At 42.4% G+C, this 23,031-nt stretch overlaps 1 protein-coding gene across 2 annotated transcripts in view; it reads left to right on the forward strand.

Annotated features, from left to right (window-relative positions):
* Nucleotides 1–23,031, forward strand: part of LOC140465891 (uncharacterized) — a 242,398-nt gene that overhangs the window by 218,608 nt on the left and 759 nt on the right. For both annotated transcript variants that reach the window (XM_072561793.1, XM_072561794.1), the window contains 3 exons: nucleotides 7,399–7,472; nucleotides 7,597–7,657; nucleotides 7,861–8,018. In XM_072561793.1, the coding sequence (XP_072417894.1) occupies nucleotides 7,399–7,472; nucleotides 7,597–7,657; nucleotides 7,861–8,018 (293 nt within the window). The remainder of the gene's footprint in view (nucleotides 1–7,398; nucleotides 7,473–7,596; nucleotides 7,658–7,860; nucleotides 8,019–23,031) is intronic.

Consider the following 23,031-nt stretch of genomic DNA (forward strand, 5'->3'; position numbering starts at 1 on the left):
ACAATGGGCAATTTAGCATGGCCAAATCACCTGATCTGTGCATCTTTTGGAACATGGGAGGAAACCAGAGCACCCGGAGGAAAGCCCCTGCAAACACGGGGAGAATGTGCAAACTCCAAACAGACAGTAGCCCGAGGCAGGAATTGAACCCAGTTTCCTGGTGCTATGACACAGCATTGCTAACCACTGAGCCACCATACCTCCCTAAATAGTATGGTCATGTGGATTACTGACTCTTAGTGCTTCATAATTCTGAACCCTCCACTCCCCTTTTACTGCTCAGCAAAGCTGCTTGCTATACCTCTGCTCTGTGTCTTATCTGTGCTCTCCTCAAACTCATTAAATGTTTCGATGATGTGTATTCTTTGGCATATGTTTGATTTCAGTGCGAATATTAAACAAACTGTTTTGAAGTCAATTTGGCTCAGTGGAAGGAACCAATTCCTTCATATCACATAGTGATAAATGGTTTCCAACTCTCCAAGGTAGTCTTAGAAAGTGAAAAACTTGTGGGCTGGGGAAATCCCTCGAAAGGGAGTCATGTAATAAAGTAATTCAGAAAATGTCCAACCAGAGTCTGTAACTCTAAGTATTGAATTTTTTGATCGATAGCTTGGCCTGATCTATATGATGAGAAAGTGAGGACTGCAGATGCTGGAGATCAGAGCTGAAATTGTGTTGCTGGAAAAGCACAGCAGGTCAGGCAGCATCCAAGGAACAGGAGAATCAATGTTTTGGGCATCAGCCCTTCTTCAGGAATGAGGAAAGTGTGTCCAGCAGGCTAAGATAAAAGGTAGGGAGGAGGGACTTGGGGGAGGGGCGTTGGGAATGCGATAGGTGGAGGGAGGTCAAGGTGAGGGTGATAGGCCGGAGTGGGGTGGGGGCGGAGAGGTCAGCAAGAAGATTGCAGGTTAGGAAGGCGGTGCTGAGTTCGAGGGATTTGACTGAGGGGAAATGAGGACACTGGAGAAATCTGAGTTCATCCCTTGTGGGTTGGAGGGTTCCCAGGCGGAAGATGAGGCGCTCTTCCTCCAACCGTCGTGTTGCCATGGTCTGGCGATGGAGGAGTCCAAGGACCTGCATGTCCTTGGTGGAGTGGGAGGGGGAGTTGAAGTGTTGGGCTACAGGGTGGTTGGGTTGGTTGGTCCAGGTGTCCCAGAGGTGTTCTCTGAAACGTTCAGCAAGTAGGCGGCCTGTCTCCCCATAGAGGAGGCCACATCGGGTGCAGCTATAAAGAATGTGCAAACTCCACACAGTCGCCTGAGGCTGGAATCAAACCCAGGTGCCTGGTGCTGTGAGACAGCAGTGCTAACCACTGTGCCACCGTGCTGCCACCTCCAAACGGACCCCACCACCAGGGACATATTTCCCTCCCCTCCCCTATCAGCATTCCGAAAAGACCACTCCCTCCGTGACTCCCTCGTCAGGTCCACAACCCCCACCAATCCAACCTCCACTCCCGGCACCTTCCCCTGCAACCGCAAGAAATGCAAAACGTGCGCCCACACCTCCCCCCTTACCTCCCTCCAAGGCCCCAAGGAACATTTCTATATCTGCCACAAATTCGCCTGCACCTCCACACACATCATTTATTGCATTCGCTGCACCCGATGTGGCCTCCTCTATATTGGGGAGACAGGCCGCCGACTTGCGGAACATTTCAGAGAACACCTCTGGGACACCTGGACCAACCAACCCAACCACCCCGTAGCCCAACACTTCAACTCCCCCTCCCACTCCACCAAGGACATGCAGGTCCTTGGACTCCTCCATCGCCAGACCATGGCAACACGACGGTTTAGATTAGATTACTTACAGTGTGGAAACAGGCCCTTCGGCCCAACAAGTCCACACCGACCCGCCGAAGTGCACCCACCCAGACCCATTCCCCTACACCTAACACTTCGGGCAATTTAGCATGGCCAATTCACCTGACCTGCACATCTTTGGACTGTGGGAGGAAACCGAGGCACCCGGAGGAAACCCACGCAGACACGGGGAGAACGTGCAAACTCCACACAGTCAGTCGCCTGAGTCGGGAATTGAACCCAGGTCTCTGGCGCTGTGAGGCAGCAGTGCTAATCACTTGTGCCACCGTTGGAGGAAGAGCGCCTCATCTTCTGCCTGGGAACCCTCCAACCACAAGGGATGAACTCAGATTTCTCCAGTTTCCTCATTTCCCCTCCCCCCACCTTGTCTCAGTCAAATCCCTCGAACTCAGCACCGCCTTCCTAACCTGCAATCTTCTTCCTGACCTCTCCGCCCCCATCCCACTCCGGCCTATCACCCTCACCTCCCTCCACCTATCGCATTCCCAACGCCCCTCCCACAAGTCCTCCTCCCTACCTTTTATCTTAGCCTGCTGGACACACTTTCCTCATTCCTGAAGAAGGGCTGATGCCCGAATGTCGATTTTCCTGTTCCTTGGATGCTGCCTGACCTGCTGCGCTTTTCCAGCAACACATTTTCAGCTCTGATCTATATGATGCAGAATTTCTTAAGTGGTTAATTAATGTTTTCTTAACTGAACATCTGCTGTTTGTCAAGGATATATGATACAAATTTCCAGAATTGTCATTTTCACAATATATTGGCCTCGGAATTTAGGCTCACGTGGCTCCAATTCATGTTGTTCCCCCAGTCACAATGAATGAAATCCCTGAGGACCACTGGTTGCTCCTCCACCTTCACTTTCCTAAGAGTCATTGCTAACATCACAGCTGCATTGTTTTAAATTGTATGTAAGTAAATGAGGGGCTTTCTACTCTCCAGAGCTTGCCACTTCATGAAAAGTAATCCCTAGATTCCAACATAAGGGCTAAAAACAAGTCAGCTCAAAGTTCTATTATATTTTAGTTTACAGAATCACTGTAGTCCTCCATGTTCACAAATATAAAGAACATACAAACATATTTGGCAGTAAAATAATGGATAGAACCTTGTAAAACTCTAAGCGATGTAGGTCATGTCAAGATTTGGAGCAGAATCAGGCAAGAAGTCAGCAAAATGTCGTGCTGAGAAAACACAGCAGGCCAGGCAGCATCCGAGGAGCAGGAGAATCGACGTTTCGGGCATAAGCTCTTCTTCAGGAATCTTATGCCCAAAATGTCGATTCTCCTGCTCCTCAGATGCTGCCTGGCCTGCTGTGTTTTTCCAGCACAACATTTTTCAACTCTGGTACTCCAGCATCTGCAGTCCTCACTTTCTCCAAGAAGTCAGCAAAGCCTATCAACATTGCTGCGCCTTGCTGCATTTTTTATGGTTTTATCAAGCAACGCTAGACAGTGTAGGTTGCCAATTAAGATGTAATTATAGCTTATTAATGGCATGTATCTGGGTGGTTACTCTTCAAAGGGTCTTGTTGGACCAAAGGGCCTGTTTCCGCTCTGTAGGATTCTATTCTATTCTATATTAATAGCACAACTTGCCTCATTAACATTCAGCTTTCTACCTTCCCAAATGCATTAAACAAGCTAGACATCAAGAAATTTTGACAGAGCAGGTATCTGGCAACTTGAGCTTTTGGGCTGGCTGTGAAGAGCCTCCATGTTGTTCATCACTAAACAGCACCTCAGGGCATAAACCACAGGAACCCCTCATACTCAGACATTGGTATCTATATTTGTCAACCCCTCATGACTATCATGGCACCTTTCCAATGGCAGGGCACTCAGGAAATACGTAGTTGTATTGCAGGGGACACCAGCAGCTTGCATTGGAAGTCTGCTACAAGGACACTTCGTGCACATGGACGCTCACCAGCTCAGTAAATGGACCAGGTTGCATCTCAGGGCTGCTGGCTTGCTCTCTTAGAGCTCATTCTTTTAACACCTACATGTATACTTGCAGCATCCAGGCCTTACCAAGCCATGCCAATTAGCACAGTCAGATAACCAGGCAGCTTGTCTTGCTGGTCAGCAGTCTTTGGCAGCATGCTACATAAATCCATGTGCTAGCAGCTTACGCTGCAAACAAGCTGCATTTGCAGCAAGCAGGCAGCATTTTTCAGAACCTTACGGAAGGTATTCTCAATGAAGATCATGGAGGCAACCTTCAGTTAGGGATTCCCAGTACAGTAGGTCAAAGTCACCTCCAATACCAGTCCAGGTATTTGGTCCCACTCAGGTGTTCTCAGTCCGGCAGTCCATGCTTCTGCAGTCATGACGGTGGTTTTTAGTCTATAGTAGCCAGTCTAGGGGCCAAGGCTAACACAGCCAGAGAGGCCAGAGAGATGTAGAGGCATTAGTCAGTGGTCTGGGCACTTCCTATTTGAGGCTGCTCAACAAAATCACACAAGGGGATGGGCCATCCACAAAAAACTAAGAAGAAAGGGAGATGGGGTAACAAAGGGTCATGGCTACTGCCATGGGAAGCAGATTCGGAAACTTTATCTTCAGGACTGGGGACTGCAGACTGTGGGACTTCAACTGTAAAGAGAGGCAACAGTATCTGAACAAGGGGAACATATAATAAAACATGATTGGAAATGGGGTCGTGTGGAAGGATGGGAAACAGTGTATGACAACACTTGGCATGTTCTCCTAGTATGCCAAGGACTGGTGGGTATGTGCAGGCCCGTGTGGATGGGGACTTGGGAGGTGTGAAGCCAGTGAGGTTCACAGGAAGGGCTACCACAAAGGATATCTGGATGTCTAGAGCCTCACCAATACACAGAGGTTAGAATCCACTGGCTGTAAAGCACTTACTGTCACATTCCAGTGTTGTGATGGATATCAAAAGTAAGCAATGGGAAAGAAAATGGATGATTGGCACGACTTTGAGGCAGGGGCTATATGACCCACCAATGTGAGGCTCTTTAAAGGGAAGAAACATGAGAATCAGAACCATGTAATGTTCAGGGCATAGACCTCCGGGGTTCCTTGTCCCTGGCCATCCTAATGCTTTCGTTCCCTGTTTAATAAGCATCTCTCTTGTATAGACATGAGTGACAACCTCATTCACATCAATATCTTTGAAATATAAGCCAAGGGGAAAAAGTAGGGATGTCATAGGATAAGATACAATGGTGTCATAAAATACATTGCCTTGTATATGCATTGTTCACCTTGCTTGCACATTCTGCATCACAGACATCAATCTGTGGTACATCCTTTGTGGATATGAAGTTAAGCATCATGCTGGTACAGTTGTGTTCAAGGCTATAGACAGACTCAACAGCACAGACATAAAGGCAAAACAGTTAAACTTTACATGAATGTAAACATTTGTGCAAGTTTGATGCCAACTGTGCCACCAAAGTGCCCTTAATTAATTTCTTTCTCTCCCTCACACAATGTCAGTGCCACTGCTTATCAGGGTGCACAGCAAACTTACAAATATGGCATGGGTGCCAGGGAGCCAGTCTTTCAGCAGATTTCCAGTGAGTGGCAAATTGCTCCAGGAATAGTGCATAGTAAGAAAGGGATAATATTGCACATGAGGGATGCCATATGGAAGGGTCAGTAATTAAGCATGCTTGGTAACATACCATGAGAAATCTTGTTGGGTCTCATGGTGCGAATTCCTACAAAGATTTTAATGAAACATACATGTGGCCAAAAAAAAAATTCAGACCAATATTCACTCAGTAGCTTTCAGGGAACAGTGTTTGAAAAAGTCACTGAAGTGAATCAATAATGATTGCAGGGCAGACAGTAGCCTGAGGGAGAGGGTTCCAATGTTGTAAGGTTTGATTAAGGCTAAGCCAAAGAATCAAGAATAGTTGAGAAGAAGCACTCAATCCAAGTCAAGTGGTAGCATATTGTGTGGATTTGACATAGTTAGGAAACAATTTGGGGTGTCAAAGATCTGTTTTTTTTACAGGGCAAGTGGAGGACTGAAATGACAGTCTTTCTACAGGCATAGTGATGAACTAGGTCCAAGATCAAAGAACATGCCCTAGCCTTGTAAATGAAGGTAACACAGCAATATTCTTGAACCAATCCCAGTCCCAGTGAAGAAGAGTATAGTTGCTTGGAAGTGGCTAGGAGGAGAAACACAATCAGAAAAGATGGACAGAATAACAAACCAGGATAATTTAATTAAGGTTAAGACCTGGAGAAGAGTAGATTACAAGATAGGTGGCCAATCCTTCAAGATTATTCTGTAGTCTCTACGAATTGAAGGCCAACAGCAAATAACAGGGGCATTATCCAACTTTCTTAGAAAACTTTCAGTTACTAATTTGGGAAGAAGGATGATTTGGCAGAAAATAATCCCGTAATTGAGTGATAAAGAACCTGTTTGCTTTCCATTTGGTGTAGGAAGATTGTGTACCGTGAAGATCAATGTGATGAGTGACCATTTGCAAGAGAGTGGTGCCTGAGCAGTAGCCAGGAATACACCCAGCTAGAGTTGTCAACCCCGTTGGCAGACCAGGAATCAAAGGAAATATGCAACACTGGGGGACAGATCCAAAATTCAGGACTGGCCAGGAAGAGGCGAGTGCAGAATGGGGTGGAATCAACAAATTATTGAACATAATTGGTTAGAATAAGATTTGGTCCCCAATTTTGCAAGAATTAAGACACAACCAGAAGATGAATCATCATTTATTACATGATTGGAAAGCACAAATATAAACATGTGTGACTTTAAAATATTGGGGAAAAATTTAGTATAATGTAAATCAGATTGAAAACTAAGCAGATATATCATGCAAAATGAACAATTGGGTTCACGAAATATATACACAGCCATATTTTATATTTTTGCAGTATTGATGGAGAAAATGACAAAGCAGGAGCAGATATTGCATACTGAGCACAGAGGATGTTGTGGCTGCATATAGACATACAAATTAAGATAATTTTCCACGCCCAATATCCCTAGATTAACAGGGATCCACAAAACTTTAGCAGTAAAGTTGGTATCCTTATTGCAACAGAGATTTCTATACATACAGGATTTCTACTTTTATTCTTCTTCAAAGACATTAACATAATAAAAATCTCTCACTTCAGAAAAAGCTGCATGGAACTGTCAATGTGTAAAACAGATCTAAAAATACAAAAGTCTGGCCTTGTTATTTATTTATTGTAACAGAATATGAATGCTAAGGAATAGAAAAATCCCTCAAATGTTACTGTTTTAAGTTCAGCATCCTTTGAAAAATATAGCTTTCTAACAGTTGTTCCATTACAAAGTTTTAGGATTCAAGTTTCATATCAGACCTACAAATGCTCTTTGCTTAAATTTAAGTTTCTGTGATAACGTGCCTATTGAGTTCTTTCTGTTTTAAGAAGTCTCAATTCTAACGTGATGGCATTCAAAAGTTGTTATTCATTTTCAATTTTGCAGTTGGAGTTATTTTTTAGATAAAATTCTGTTCTGAAGCCACTTGTTCTTTGTTTTATTAATTTATGGCAAAATTGTCCTTTTTTTTATTCTTGATAATAGATTTGCTCTCAAAGGTCAGAATCAAAGACACCTTACGCTTCAGGAGAAGCTGGTTGTAAAAAGCCATACAAGAGGTAAATATTCTATTAACAAATAAGTAGTCAAATGTAATGTTCCCTTCTGGTTTTTGTAACCTCTATCTTTTTATGTAAAACAAGCTCACAAATGTCAACAGTCCTATGTGTTTTTTGCACACAGTCCTCTGAAGAAAATGACAGAGCGAATAACTGGGAAGAGTTCAGCTAAAGATGCACAGAAGGTAACATCCCAACTGAAAGAAAGGCACTGATTATTTATATTTAAATGCATTAATTTCAGTGGGAAGATGATACATAGAGCATTAACTCCACTGCATCAATATCTTCAATAAAATTTATTTTGAGCAATATACTGCTGTAGAATTTTTTTAGTCTGTTACTCATTGTTACCTAATCAATATGAAAATATTGCACTCTTTATCAGGCACCCCTGTTGGATGAGGATATAGAGCTTCCAAAACCACTTTGGCTTCAAGATTTGTATCAGCCTCTGGATTCAGTTCGTAAGAAATCAATGGGTCATGGATCACATTATAAAGATTCCTCAGAAGAAGAGGAAGTATTTAGCAGAGCAAATGTGAGGTAAATGGCGAACTTACAGACGGTGTCAGTTTAATAACAAGTATGAGCAAAAAAACTAATTTAATCCTGCATTTCTTTCTCTGATATTACATTTAGTGCACTCTCTACTAGATATTAGTTATAAAGCTGATATATAATCAAGAACCTCAAGTAAAGCAAACCAAAAAGCAGCATTTGTACAATGTGAGGGGAAAATCTAAATGACGAGTAGGAATTGGCAGGTAAATGAAGATGATTGAATTAAAAAGCATATTGATTTCAGGGGGGAAGTTTGAGGAGAGATATTGAGGTAAGTTTTATCCCAGCCACCTTATGCTTGCAAATCTTTGGCCTGTTATAGAAAACACCTAATTTTCATTTCCATCCTTTTTAGTGGAAATGAAAATCAGGCACTTCCGCAATGGGCAACTGACCCATAATGCAGTCTTAAGCCCAGATGTTAAGTTTAAAATCTACCCCATTAGAATTAACTCTTTTTGATTCATAGTTATGTTGTGGTCATCACTGGCAAGGCTGGCATCATTTGCTCCCTAAGTGCCTTTGAGAAGATGGTTGACAGCTACCACTTTGTTTGATTGTAGTCCATGTGGTGTAAGCACTCCCTATACTGTGATCATAAGAATGGAGTTCCAGGATTTTAATTCAGCAACAACAAACAATATTATACATTTCCATACAGCTTGACATTGGGAGTAACTTGCAGGGGGAGGGAAACCTGTTGTTTCCCTCATTGCTCAAAGTCACAAAGGTTGTGGATTATCCAGACTGCTGCACACTGCAACACTGGTGGAGGGTGTGAATGTTAAGTTGGTGAATAAGATGGTCCTCAAGCAGGTTAATTTGTCCAAAAGGCATCAAGTTTCTTGACTGTTGCTGCAATTGAACTCATCCAGACAAGTATTCCATCACACTTCTGACTTATGCCTTGTGAATGGTGGAAGAACCTTGAGGATTTAGGACATATGTTACTTATTACAGCATAACAGGATGAAGAAAATATGCAATGGAGATATCGTGTGAAGTGGGATGACTGTACAGCTGGTGATAAAGTCATTTACCACAAGGGCATGAAGGGTTTATAAAAAAAGTCAAGGACTTCAGTAAATGATGGAATACATAGAGCCGATAAAGTTGTGAGAGTGGGTTGACATGACAATGAGTGGTCTTTTTATAGATTATAAGGTGGACTAAGTGATGCTAGCAAGATAAACACTGAAGAAGTTGAGACAACAGATAATGAAGGCACAGGCTAATGGTCTCAGAAGTGGTGGGACTAATGAACCAATGGAGGAGTCATGCAAAGCAAAGACAGAGAGGAGAAAGGAAATGGATCTTTGAATGAGAAGGACAGCATGTCTTAAGAATATTATATCAACAGTGTCATGTAGAGATGCTATAGGAGTGGAAAGTATAAATAAATTTCAATGCACTGAAGAAGGAGTGAAGTTCTGACATTAGGACTAAGAATATTTGTTGAAGTACTGCAGAAAGAATTATACTCTGGAGCTAACATCCATTGATCCTCAAGTTCATCATCCCTCCTCTAATTAGTTGTTGAATGTAGCACTTTTAATTCAGAAGATAAGCTCATTGCTATTACATTCAAGTTGCACCTGCTCCAGAGGTGTGTCATAACATCTCTGAATAGATTGCTTAGAAAATATGTATTATTTATCTAGCCAGGATAACTGCCTCCTTGCTGCAGGAAATGTGAGTGAGTTTTTATAAGGATCAGTCCCCAGGTTGGAATTAAACTCAATTGGTGTCTGAACTAACAGGCTTAAGAATGGAAACTGATTCTTGTGATGCACAGACATGCCCGGCATGAGCTGTCAGCCTTCAAAAACAGCTAAGTATAGCAAAAATTTCAGATTTATATAATCAGTCTCACAGCGAAGTATGTCTCACTATGAAGTTTTGGAGCAGTGCCTCCGTAGGATTGTTTATTTTCACAACTTTAGTTTATATTTCTCACCTTTAGTTATCTGGTCAGCGTGGACAGGTTGGACCAAAGGGTCTATTTCCATGCTGTATATCTCTGTGACTCTATGACAACTGAGCCTGTTGAAGATTGCTGAGCATTACAAACCCTGCACCTTTCCTGTTCATCATTGACTTTTCTGAAGGGGACCTTGTTTAAAGTGTTCGAGGAGAAAGTGAGGACTGCAGATGCTGGAGATCAGAGCTAAAAATGTGTTGCTGGAAAAGCGCAGCAGGTCAGGCAGCATCCAAGGAACAGGAGAATCGACGTTTCGGGCATAAGCCCTTCTTCAAGAAGGGCTTGTTTAAAGTGTCCTATTTACATATTTAAGGGCTGCCACCTGTTTTAAGATAGTCATGATGTGGAGGGGCCAGTGTTGGACTGGAGTGGACAAAATTAAAAGTCACACAACAGCAGGTTATAGTCCAATAGGTTTACTTGGAAGCACTAGCTTTTGAAGTGCTGCTGCTTTATCAAGTAGCTGTGGAGCAGAATCATAAGACACAGAATTTACAGCAAAAGATTACAGTGTCATGCAACTGAAATGATATATTGAACAAACCTAGATTGTTTTTAAGTTGTTCATCTTTTGGAGTAGGTTGCAGGTTTCAGTTCATTAATATGTAATATGTAAATTCTCAAGAATGTGACTTAAAAGAAGTTCTGGGATTTAGTTGAATGACATTGTAATCTTTTGCTATTAATTCTGTGCCTTATGATCCTACTCCACAGCTACCTGATGAAGGAACAGCACTCTGAAAGCTATTACTTCCAAATAAACCTGTTGGACTATAACCTGGTGTTGTGTGATTTTTAAACCTGTTTTAAGAATCTACCAGGAATACCTAAAAAAGGATCCACAAATTTGACAGTGAGATCAGGTCCTGCACAGATTGGATTCAGGGCCTACTACTGCAAAATTGATATCTCTTGTGCCAGTCTTTGAGAACAACACATATCAATATTTATTTGCAGGTTTATGAGCTCCCTTTCTATACAGATAGCAAATAAACAGATTGGACAAATCAAAATCATTAAAAGTTGTCAACAAACAAGGCTAGTTGAATAGGTAATTTTACAAATGTTGAGCCAGTTTATATTTGAAGGGAGTATTAGTTAGGAAAGTGAAGGTAAATTAGCTATTAAAGTTGTTGGAATTAAATAATATTTTAAGTACTGTACACCTTTGCAAAGTTAGTCCTGAAATCTTATTTGTTGCATAAAAATGCCCTACAGTCTGAGAATTACTATAAGTAATTCTACTTAATGTTGTGGTTCTGTTCGCCGAGCTAGGAATTTGTGTTGCAGACGTTTCGTCCCCTGTCTAGGTGACATCTTCAGTGCTTGGGACCCTCCTGTGAAGCGCTTCTGTGATCTTTCCTCCGGCATTTATAGTGATTTGTATCTGCCGCTTCCGGTTGTCAGTTCCAGCTGTCCACTGCAGCGGCCGGTATATTGGGTCCAGGTCGATGTGCTTATTGATTGAATCTGTGGATGAGTGCTATGCCTCTAGGAATTCCCTGGCTGTTCTCTGTTTGGCTTGTCCTATAATAGTAGTGTTGTCCCAGTCGAACTCATGTTGCTTGTCAAATTCCCAGCTCAGCGAACAGAACCACAACAACGAGCACCCAAGCTACAAATCTTCTCCCAAGCTTTGAATTCTACTTAATAGCCAGTCAAGATGGAAACTGTTGCAAACACCTTGGGTATAGTCAGATTAGCCTACGATGATTCATTTTTTGGAAAAACTCAACAGGTCTGGCAGCATCTGTGGAGAGATGTTAGAGTTAATGTTTCTGGTCAGTGACCTTTCTTCAGAACTGATGATAGATAAGAAAAAGTTGCTTTTTATGCAGAAAAATGTGGATGGAAAGAGAGGGTAAGGAGTAAACAACAGGTGTATATAGAGCCCAGAAAGAGAGAAGAGCAGTTGGACAGACAAAGGAGTGGATAGCGGTCAGCCTAGCAGAATGAATGGCTGCTAATGGGGACTATTAGTGACTAACAATGGATTGTGTGCAATAGCAGGTCATGTGATAACAAGGTCTTATATATGGGGAAGCCTGAGACAGAAATGTTGGCCAGATTAGTGTGTTGAAGTGGCAGGCAATGGGAAGCTCAGGGATGTTCTGCAAAGTGGTCACCCAGTTTTCTCTCCATTTGCCCAGTGTAGAGGAGACCACATTGTGACCAGTAACTACAGTAGACTAGACTGAGTGAAGTGCAGATAAAGTGCGACTTCATCTGGAAGATGTGTTTGGGTTCTTGAATATTGCAATAAATAACACATGTCCTAACTCCTGGATTCTGCTAACATCTGAAGGCCTCAAACTTGGTCGATGAAGAAATACAGTAAATGTAATTTAAATGGATTTTCAGAACGCCTTCTAAGATGACACAAAGAAAGAAACTGAAGAAGAGTATGAGGAAGAGGTAAAAAGTTAGAGTAAGATAAAGAGAAAGTACTGATAAAGAGAAAGAAAGCACAAAGTTGGTAATGTCAGTTTCATATAGTGTTTGGAAGAAGGATCATATGTCAAGAACAAGTCCACGTAGTCCATCATGCCCATCCTGATCTTTTGAGAGTGCTATCCAATTAATACCACTAATCAAGCAGTCTCTTGCAGTATCTCATTGGGTTCTGTTATGTGACTGCTTGTGTTCATTGTGTCTGAGAATTAATGCTTTTCAATATAGGTTAGAGGTAGTGGTGTCCATATTTGCAGGTAACACTGAAATAGGAAGCGTTGTAAGTAATTCTGAGAGCCAAAGAAGTTTCAGGAGAACAGTAAAAACATGGCAGAAAGGTTAACAAGGAGAACTAAAAATTAGTATCAGAAAACATGAGGTGGCACATTTTGCTTTAAAAAAGGTCATTGTATTTAGAAAGGTGAAGGCCAGGTCAAGTGGGAGAGGAGACAGATTTGGAGGCTGAAGATCACAAGACATAAAAGTAGCACCTCAATTGGGTCAGGCTATAAATGGCTCAAGGGTATAAAATTCAAGATACAACGATAAACTCAAATAACACCATAGCTAATCCACTGCTGGGATACAATGTTGGACTCCACAGTACAGCCACACTACAGATTCACTGGGATGCTGTGCAAAGAACAATTGAGTCTGGGACACTTACCATTCAAACAGTCAGATTAGATAGAAACAGACTGCTTCCAGTAATTGAAAGATGTAGAATTGATGTAAGATTAAATATAAGAGATTTAGGACTGACACAAAGAACAAAGAAAATTTACAGCCCAGGAACAGGCCCTTTGGCCCTCCAAGCCTGAACCGATCCAAATCCACTGTCTAAACCTAACACCCAGTTCCTGAGCATCTGTATTCCTCTGCTCCCTTACTCATGCATCTGTCCAGATGCACCTTAAATGAATCTATCATGCCTGCCTCTACTAACTCTGCTGGCTACACGTGTAAAGTATTGCTACCATCCTCTGTGTAAAGTATTTTTCACCTCTCACCTTGAACACACGACCTCTCGTTATTGAATCCCTCACCCTGGGAAAAAGCTTATCTCTATCCACCCTGTCTATTCCCTTTGTGACTTTGTAGACCTCAATCAGGTTCCCCCTCAATCTCCTTTTTCCTAATGAAAACAATCCTAACCCAAACATCTCTTCATAGCTAGCACCTTCCATACCGGGCAACATCCTCGTAAAACTTCTCTGCACCCTCTTCAAACGTCCACATCCTTTTGATGATGTGGCGACCACAACTGTACACAGTATTCTAAATGCAGCCAAACCAATGTCTTGTACAATTTTAACATGACCTGCCAGCTCTTATATTCAATACCCCATCCAATGAAGGCAAGCTTACCATATGCCTTCTTGACCACTCTATCCATCTTCAGGGTGCAATGGACTTGAACTCCCAGATTTCTCTGCTCATCAACTTTACCCAAGACTCTTCCATTTACAGTATAGTTGGCTCTAGAATTAGACTTCCCAAAATACATCACTTCACATTTGCCTGGATTGAACTCCATCTGCCACTTCTCCACCCAACTCTCCAGTCTATCTATATTATTCTGTATTCTTTGACAGTCCCCTATGCTTTCTGCTACTCCACCAATCTTCGTGTCACCTGGAGCAACTTTATTTTACACAGAAGGATGTGAAGATATGAAATGGAATGGCCTGCAAGAGTTATCATGAAACAAAAATAATATCAGCATTTAAGAAAAGTTTTGATGGCAGGCTGAAACAAATGGGAATTAATACAAAGTAAGCCATAATGAACAGATATGAATAGGGTGATTGCCCAAGTGGAGGAATCAATGAGGATTGGTTCAGTTAGAAATAATGCTGCCTCTAAACTGTGTAGTTGCACAGCAAGCTGGAAGCGCAGGCTGGTCATTTAAAGTTACTGTTTAAAGTGATGTGCACAAATACAAAGAATGTAAAGGGACCATGCATTTAAACGAAAAGGCTGTGTACAACAAAAAAGATGGAGCAGTTGTTGGCTGAAAATTCGGTTTCCTGCTATAACTGTGTAATTCTATAAAGGTCAAAGAGTGTGGTGCTGGAAAAGCACAGCTGGTCAGGCAGCATCTCAGGAGCAGGAGAATCGACGTTTTGGTCATAAGCCCTTCATCAGGAATGAAGGGATGGCTCAAGGGGGCTGAGAGATAAATGGGAGGTGGGGTGGGGCTGGGGGGGAAGGTAGCTGGGAATGTGATAGGTAGATGAAGGTGGGTGAAGTTGATAGGCCAGAGAGGAGGGTGGAGCAGATAGATGGGAAGAAAAATGGACAGGTAGGACAATTCAAGAGGGCAGTGCCGAGTTGGAAGGTTGGATCAGGACAAGGTGGAGAGAGGGGAAATGAGGAAACTGGTGAAATCCATATTGATCCCATGTGGTTGGAGGGTCCCAAGGCGGAAGATGAGGTGTTCTTCCTTCAGGCGTCAGGTGGCTCGAGTTTGGGGTGGAGGAGGCCCAGGACGTGCATGTACTTGGTGGAGCCGGAGAAGGAATTAAAGTGTTCGGCTACAGGGAGGTGGAATTGCTTAGTGCATGCGTCCCAGAGATATTCTCTGAAACATTCCGCAAGTTGGCGTCCTTTCTCCCAAATGTGCAGGAGACCACATCAAGAGCAACGGACACAGTAGATGACATGTGTGGAAGTACAGGTAAATCTTTATCGAATGTGAAAGGATCCTTTGGGGCCTTGGACAGAGGTGAGGGGGGAGGTGTGGGTGCAGAGTTAATGTTCCCTACTCAAGGCCAAGTTGGTTTGACAGATCTGGCTGTCACTTGGTCAGGGACCAAGGAAGGCAAGGTGACCAGGCAGGTTCATGCCAACAAGGTTGATCTCATTGGGGTGAGACTTTCTCTTCACCCATTTCTGTGACAATCTTGGACCCAGATCCTTATTCTACACTTGTTTAACAATATGTCTCATCTCATTTTTAACAATTTCAGAATTTGTCTCTTACTCACCGCCTCTTTGGTAAATACTGACGCAAAATATTTGTTCACTCTCAAACTAATTTCCAATATTTCTTTCCTCATTCCCAAGTTCTCAATTAATTAAAATTTAAGGCTCAAATTTTCCATTTTACAGCTAAAGGGCAGGCATATTCAGTGGTGACTGACTCAACAGCAGCACCAGTTAGAAAACTCATCTGCTCAAGCTCCAATCAGCTTGTCAGGAGCTGACCAGCAAACTTCTCAGTGAATTGCAGCCCTCAGTGTTGAAGCCCTGCCTTTTGCTAGAAGCTGCTGGCCAATTAGCCTCAGTCTTTGGAGATTCAATGGTGAGAGGTTAAGTCTTTTTATCTAAGCTTGGGCATCACTGACAGAGGGATGTGAGGGGCACAGTCAGCTTGCAGCAAATGGGTCGATCCAACCCTCAACTAAAAGCCATCTAATTGGTGGGATTCAAGCGTGATAAATCCCCAGAGCCTGATCACCTACATCTTTGAAATGAAGTTGCCCTAGAAATAATGGATGCATTGGTGATTACTTTGCAAGGTTATATAGACCCTGGAACAGTTCCTACGCATTAGAGGGTAGTGAATGTAACCCTTCTATTGAAAAAGGAGACAGAGAGAAGACTGAGATTTATAGACCAGTCAGCCTGACGGTAGTAAGGATAATGCTTGAGTCCATTATAAAAGATTTAAGAGCTGAGCATTTGGAAAACAGTATGATTGCACAGAGTCAGCATAGAATTACGAAAGGAAAACATAGATTTATGGAAGGGAAATTACATTTGTTAACTCTACTGGAATTCTTCGAGTATGTAATTTGCAGAGTTAAAGAGGGACAACCAGTGGATGTAGTTTATTTGAACTTTCAGAAGGCATTCCACAAAGGCCACAATGGGAGTACTGCACATTGAGATGGAAAGAGAATTAGTTACAAGATAGGAAACAAAGATTTGTGTAAAGATTTGTAGTTCAGGTACTGGTTGTCGTGGTTGTGGGTATATTTGCCGAGCTGGGAAGCTGATTTGCAGATGTTTTGTCCTCTATCTAGGTGACATCTTCAGTGTTTTGGAGCCACCTGTGAAGCACTGCTGTACTGTGTCTTCTGGAATTTATTTGGTTCCATTCCTGTTGCTTCCGGATGCCGGTTCCGGTTGCTCGTTGTAGTGGCCGGTATATTGGGTCTAGGTCTATGTGTTTGTTGATGGAGTCCGTGGCTGAGTGCCATGCCTCTAGAAATTCTCTGGCTGTCCTATGTTTAGCTTGTCCTATGATCGTTGTGATGTCTCAGGCGAATTTGGTGTCCTTGTCATCATGTATGTATTGCTACTAGGAACAGCTGGTCGTGGCATTTATTGTTTGTTGGTATGCATGGATTTGGATTGCCAATTAGATGCCTATGTACCCTATATAGTGTTTCATTCAATCTTTGCAGGGAATTCTGTAAATTATGTCAGTCTTGCACATGATGGTATTGGGTCTTTTGTCCTGGTGAGTTGTTGTCTGTGCATGGCTGTAGATTTATGGGCTGTCATGAATCCCAATGGTCAGAGAGGTCTGGCTGGTAGTTATAGAGTCATAGAAACGTACAGCACGGAAACAGACCCTTCCGATCAACTCATTCATGCCAACCAGGTATCCTAACCTAAGTTACTCCCATTTGCCAGCACTTGGCCCATATCCCTCCAAACCCTTCCTATTCATACAACCATCCAAATGCCTTTTAAATGCTGTAATTGTACCAGCCTCCACCACCTCCTCCAGCAGCTCATTCCACATACATACAACCCTTTGCATGAAAAGGTTGCCCTTTAAGTCCCTTTTATATCTTTCCCCTCTCACCCTGAACCTCTGCCCTCTAGTTCTGGACTCTCCCACTCCAGGGAAAAGACCTTGTCTATTTATCCTTTGCATATGCCTCATGGTTTTATAAACCTCTACAAGGTCACCCCTCAGCCTCCAAGGCTCCAGGGAAAACAGCCCCAGCCTATTCAGCCTCTCCCTAAAGCTCAAATCTTCCAACCCTGGCAACATCCTTGTAAATCTTTTCTGAACCCTTTCAAGTTTCACAACATCCTTCCAATAGAAACGAGACCAGAATTGCATACAATATTCCAAAAGCGGCCTAACCAACATCCTGTACAGCCGCAACATGACCTCCCAACTTCTGTACTCAATACTCTGATGAATAAAGGAAAGCATACCAAACATCATCTTCACTATCCTATCTACTGTAACTGTACTTTCAAGGATCTATGAACCTGCACTCCAAGTCTCTTCATTCAGCAACACTCCCTAGGACCTTACCACTAAGTGTGTAAGTCCTGTTCTGATTTGCTTTTCCAAAATGCAGCACCTCACATATATCTAAATTAAACTCCATTCGCCACTCCTCAGCCCATTGGTCCATCTGTTGACTATCCTTAATCAGTCCTTGTCTTTCCAAATACATGTAAATTCTGTCCATCAGGTTTCTTTGCAACTACTTGCCCACCACTGACATCAGGCTCACTGGTCTGTAGTTCCCTGGCTTTTTCTTATCATCTTTCTTAAATAGTGACATCACATTCACCAACCTCCAGTCTTCCGGCACCTCACCTGTGACTATCGATGATACAAATATCCCAGCGAGGGGCACAGCAGTGAGACCATTGCTTCGTCCTTGTCTATGCTTGTGTTCTTGATGTTGTCTAGGAATACCTGTGATGATTGTATAGAGTGCTTGGATCCACTAAAAGATGTTTTAGTTTTTGTTGCCGTTCTTTTGCTAGCTTATGAGATGGCATTCCCAGGAGTGCCACAATGGGTTTACGTGGTATGTCTGGTTTATGTACTTTGGGTTGTCTGTAAAATCTTGGGGTGTTGATGCTTTCTGGTTTCGTTCTTTGTAGGTCAATCCTGGTTATTAGCCTTTTTTTTTAAAGTTCCATAGTGTGTTGTTTATTCTATTGGTTACTGTGGTGTGGGGTCACACTCCCTCTGTAGGTTGGTGTTGCTTTCTGCAAGTACTTTCTCTGCTTTCTGAATATATTCAGTCTTGTCCATGATAACTGTCATTCTGCCCTTGTGCGCTGGTACTATGATTGTGTTCGTGTCATTTTTAAGTGTTTTTAGGGATTCTCCCTCTTTAGTGTTGAGGTTGTTCATTTGTCTTTTCTTTGTTAATAGGGGTACAATAGTTTGTCTGACTGTTTGCTTTGTCTTTTCGGTTAGTCTGTTATTTCTGAGCATACATTCTAGTGCAGCTAGGAAGTCTGTTGTTTTTGTATTCCTGTGGTTGTAGTTGAGTTCCTTGGCTAGAACGGCTTTTTTCTGTGCCTGTAAGCTGTCTGTCGGAAAGGCTTCTAACCCAGGTATCTGCCATGTTGACTTTTTCTGCTGTTGGTTAGCTTAGTCATTTTGTCTTGTAGTGCTGTTCTCTTTATGTACATGGTTCTGTTCTATCCTCTGGTGATGGCCTGTTCAATCCTGATTGGTTAATTTTGAAATTAATGATTTTTGGCGTGCAATTTCTTGTCTGTACCTGTGTAGTCTGTTGTGTATGCCGGTAATCGTAACCTGGATCATCCTGAGACTGTTTTGTCTGACTGTTTCTCTGGTTTGTGGGTTGTTGATTGGTGGTCTGTATCTGACACAGGGTGGTAGTATTTGATTCCTTCAGCATCCATGTCAGAATCGGAGTTGTTCATAGGTAGCACTTAGATGGTTGGCACAGGATACCCATTTCCTTGCTTGTCTTAGCATATCTGGCCTGTAGGTGTTCAAGATTTGTGTAAAGAACGAATTACAAAAGTGTACAAGAAAGCCACACACACCGACCAGGTCCTGAATTACAACAGCTCAGACAACACCTTACCAGGACAAAAGACCCTTTACCTATCACGTGCAAGACTAACATAATTTACAAAATTCTATGCAAAGACTGCACAAAACACTTAATAGGGTAAACAGGCATCCAATTAGCAATCAAAATCAATGAATACCAACTAGCTACTAAATGCCATGACTCCTAATAGCCATACACACAGATGACAAGGACCACAAATTCGCCTGGGATATCACAACGATCATAGGACAAGCTAAGCATAGGACAGCCAGAGAATTTCTAGAAGCATGGCACTCATCCACGGACTCCATCAACAAGCACATGGACCTAGACCCAATATACCGGCCACTACAACAAACAACCATAACCAGCACTGGGAAGCAGCAGGAACAGAACCAAATAAATTCCAGAAGACACAGTGCAGCAACACTTCACGGGATGCTCACAAAGCATTCAAGGTGTCACCTAGACAAGGAATGAAACATCTGCAAATCAGCTTCCCAGCTTGAGAAACGTACTCACAACCAGGAAACAAAGAATAGGAATAAACTGATGGTTTCCAGAATGCTAGGTCCCATGAGGGTACTAAATGTAACATCTCCAAATTTGCAGATGACACAAAGCTGGGTGGCAGAGTGAGCTGTGAGGAGGATGCAAAGATGCTTCAGTGTGATTTGGACAAGCTAAGTGAGCAGGAAAATACATGGAAGATGAAGTATAATGTGAATAAATGTGAAATTATCCACTTTGGATGCAAAAACCGGAAGGTGGGTTATTATCTGCTTAGCTGTAAATGAGAGAAGGCAATGTTTGCAAACATGTGCAGGTTAGATGGGTTGGCCATGCTCAATTGCCCTGTGGTGTCTCGATATGTGTAGGCTAGAGGGATTAGTTGTGCTTAATGCTGGATTGCAGGGATAGGGTGGTGGGGGAGTGCATCTGGATCGGATGCTCTTTGGAGGGTCTGTGCAGATTGATTGGCCAAATGCCCTCTATCAGCACTGTAGAGATTCTATATTTCTATGAATATGCAACCAGACCTGATATACCAGTCTCTAAATGTAAGCATGCAGTTGCAGCAGGCTGTGAAAGAGTCAAATAGTAAGTTGAGCTTCATAGCGAAATGATTTGAGTATAGGAGCAGGGATATTTTCCTGCAATCATACAGGCTTTAGTGAGACCATGTCTGAAGTAATGTTTGGGTCTCTTTATGTGAGGAAGGTTATTCTTGCTAGAGATGGAGTGCATCAAATAGTTGTCAAACTGATTCCTGGGATGGCATGACTGATGTACGAGGAGAGTTTGAAATAGTTAAGATTATATTTGCTGGAGCTCGGAAGAATAAGGGTGGATTTCAGAAGCCTATAAAATTTTAACAGGACAAGACAGGATAAATATAGGAAAGATGATCCAGATGATTGGGGGGCACAAAAACAGTTTAAGAATATGGGGTAAACCATTTAGGATTGAGATGAGGAGAAATTGCTTCGCCCAGAGAGTACTGAGCCTGTGGTACTTGCTACTGCAGAAAACAGTTGAGACCAAAACATTGCATGATTTCAGGAGGGGTTGGATATGGCACTTGGAGCTGAAGGGTTCAAACAATATGGGGGAAAAGAGGGAACAGGTCAATGAGTTGGATGATCAGCCATGATCATAATGAATGGCAGAATAGGCTCAAAGAGCTGAATCGCCTGCAATAGACAATAGGTGCCATTCTGCCCTTCGAACCTGCACCATCATTCAATATGATCATGGCTGATCATCCTTAATCAGTATCCTGTTCCTGCCTTATCTCCATAACTCTTGATTCCACTATCCTTGAGAGCTCTATCCAACTCTTTCTTAAATGAATCCAGAGACTGAGTCTCCACTGCCCTCTGGGGCAGAGCATTCCACACAGCTACCACTCTCTGGGTGAAGAAGGTTCTCCTCATCTCTGTCCTAAATGGTCTACCCCTTATTTTTAGCTGTGTCCTCTGGTTCGTCACTCACCCATCAGCGGAAACATGTTTCCTGCCTCCAGAGTGTCCATTCCTTTAATAATCTTATATGTCTCAATCAGATCCCTTCTCAGTCTTCTAAACTCAAGGGTATACAAGCCCAGTTGCTCCAGTCTTTCAGCGTAAGGTAGTCCCACCATTCCAGGAATTGACCTCGTGAACCTACGCTGCACTCCCTCAATAGCCAGAATGTCTTTCCTCAAATTTGGAGACCAGAACTGCACACAGTACTCCAGGTGTGGTCTCACCAGGGCCTGTACAGCTGCAGAAGAACCCCTTTGCTTCTATACTCCATCTCTCTTCATAAGGAGGCCAGCATGCTATTAGCCTTCTTCACTACCTGCTGTACCTGCATGCTTACCTTCATTGACTGGTGTACACGAACACCCAGATCTCTTTGTACTGCCCCTTTACCTAAATTGATTCCATTTAGGTCGTAATCTGTCTTCCTATTCTTGCCAACAAAGTGGACAACCATACACTTATCCACATTAAACTGCATCTGCCATGCATCTGACCACTCACCTAACCTATCCAGGTCACCCTGTAATCTCCTAACATCCTCCTCACATTTCACCCTGCCACCCAGCTTAGTATCATCAGTAAATTTGCTAATGTTATTACTAAAACCATCTTCTATATCATTAACATATATTGTAAAAAGCTGCGGTCCCAGCACTGATCCCTGCGGTACCCCACTGGTCACTGCCTGCCATTCCGAAATGGAGCCGTTTGTCACTACTCTACACCAGGTCTTATTTTCTGTTTCTGTGTTTCTAAACCATTATAGGTCATTCACTGAACCCCATTTTTTCAATTGTGGGAACCAGGCTTGAGAAACAATGTCCTGTTATGTGTGTGTGTGTGTGTGTGTACAGAAAATTTGCATATGTGTGAGATGACAAATGTGTGACAAAACATTGTGTGAGACAATGTTTATATGTGTGGGTGTGTTTGGGGGCAGGGGCTGGGGTCAGGGGTAACCTGATAGCACAATATCTGTATGAAGGACATCTGTTATGTGGAGAAATTGTAGCAACTGTACTTCTTCATTAGCCAAAAATAATGGAGTTGTTCAGAATCATGAGCAGTTTCGATAGAGTAATTGCGTGTTGTTTTGCGTGGCATAGGAGACAGTAACCAGATGACACAGTTCTAAGGTAATTGGCAAAATAACAAGAGGGGAGATTTTGATGGCATAGCAAATAATTATAATATGGACTGCATCTTCTGAATAGGTAATCAAAATAGATTTGATACCTTTCAAAAAGAGAATTTGATAAATAGTTGGAAGATAAAAAATGTTCAGAGCTTTGAGAGATACTGGAGAACAGGATTCATTTGTTCATTCTTTCACAGAAATAGCAAAGACACAATGGACCTATTGACCTCCTCATGCTTTATCGTTCTATATTTCTGTCTATTTAAAGCTGAAGAAAAGAATAATCTAAATTTACGTTCTTTCATCGGTTTGCTCCAAATCTCTATTTTTCCACAGTATCCTGAAACTTGAAGTGTTCTGTTTTAGCAGCATATATTTATTGATTAATTCTGTATATAATACATGAATAAATCAACCATTGTTCACATGTAAGTAAAACAAATTCAGCATTCATCCTAAAATTGTTTCAATTCTAGCATTAAACAAATTGAGTCTTTTTGCTCTCGTACCAGTGATCCACCTAAGGAACTAGGCACACGTTGACTTTATATGTTGGCATTACTGGATCTCATGGTGATACAATAATTCCAAG

The sequence above is a fragment of the Chiloscyllium punctatum genome, chromosome 42, assembly GCF_047496795.1.
Source record: "Chiloscyllium punctatum isolate Juve2018m chromosome 42, sChiPun1.3, whole genome shotgun sequence".
Classification (NCBI taxonomy): Eukaryota; Metazoa; Chordata; class Chondrichthyes; order Orectolobiformes; family Hemiscylliidae; genus Chiloscyllium; species Chiloscyllium punctatum.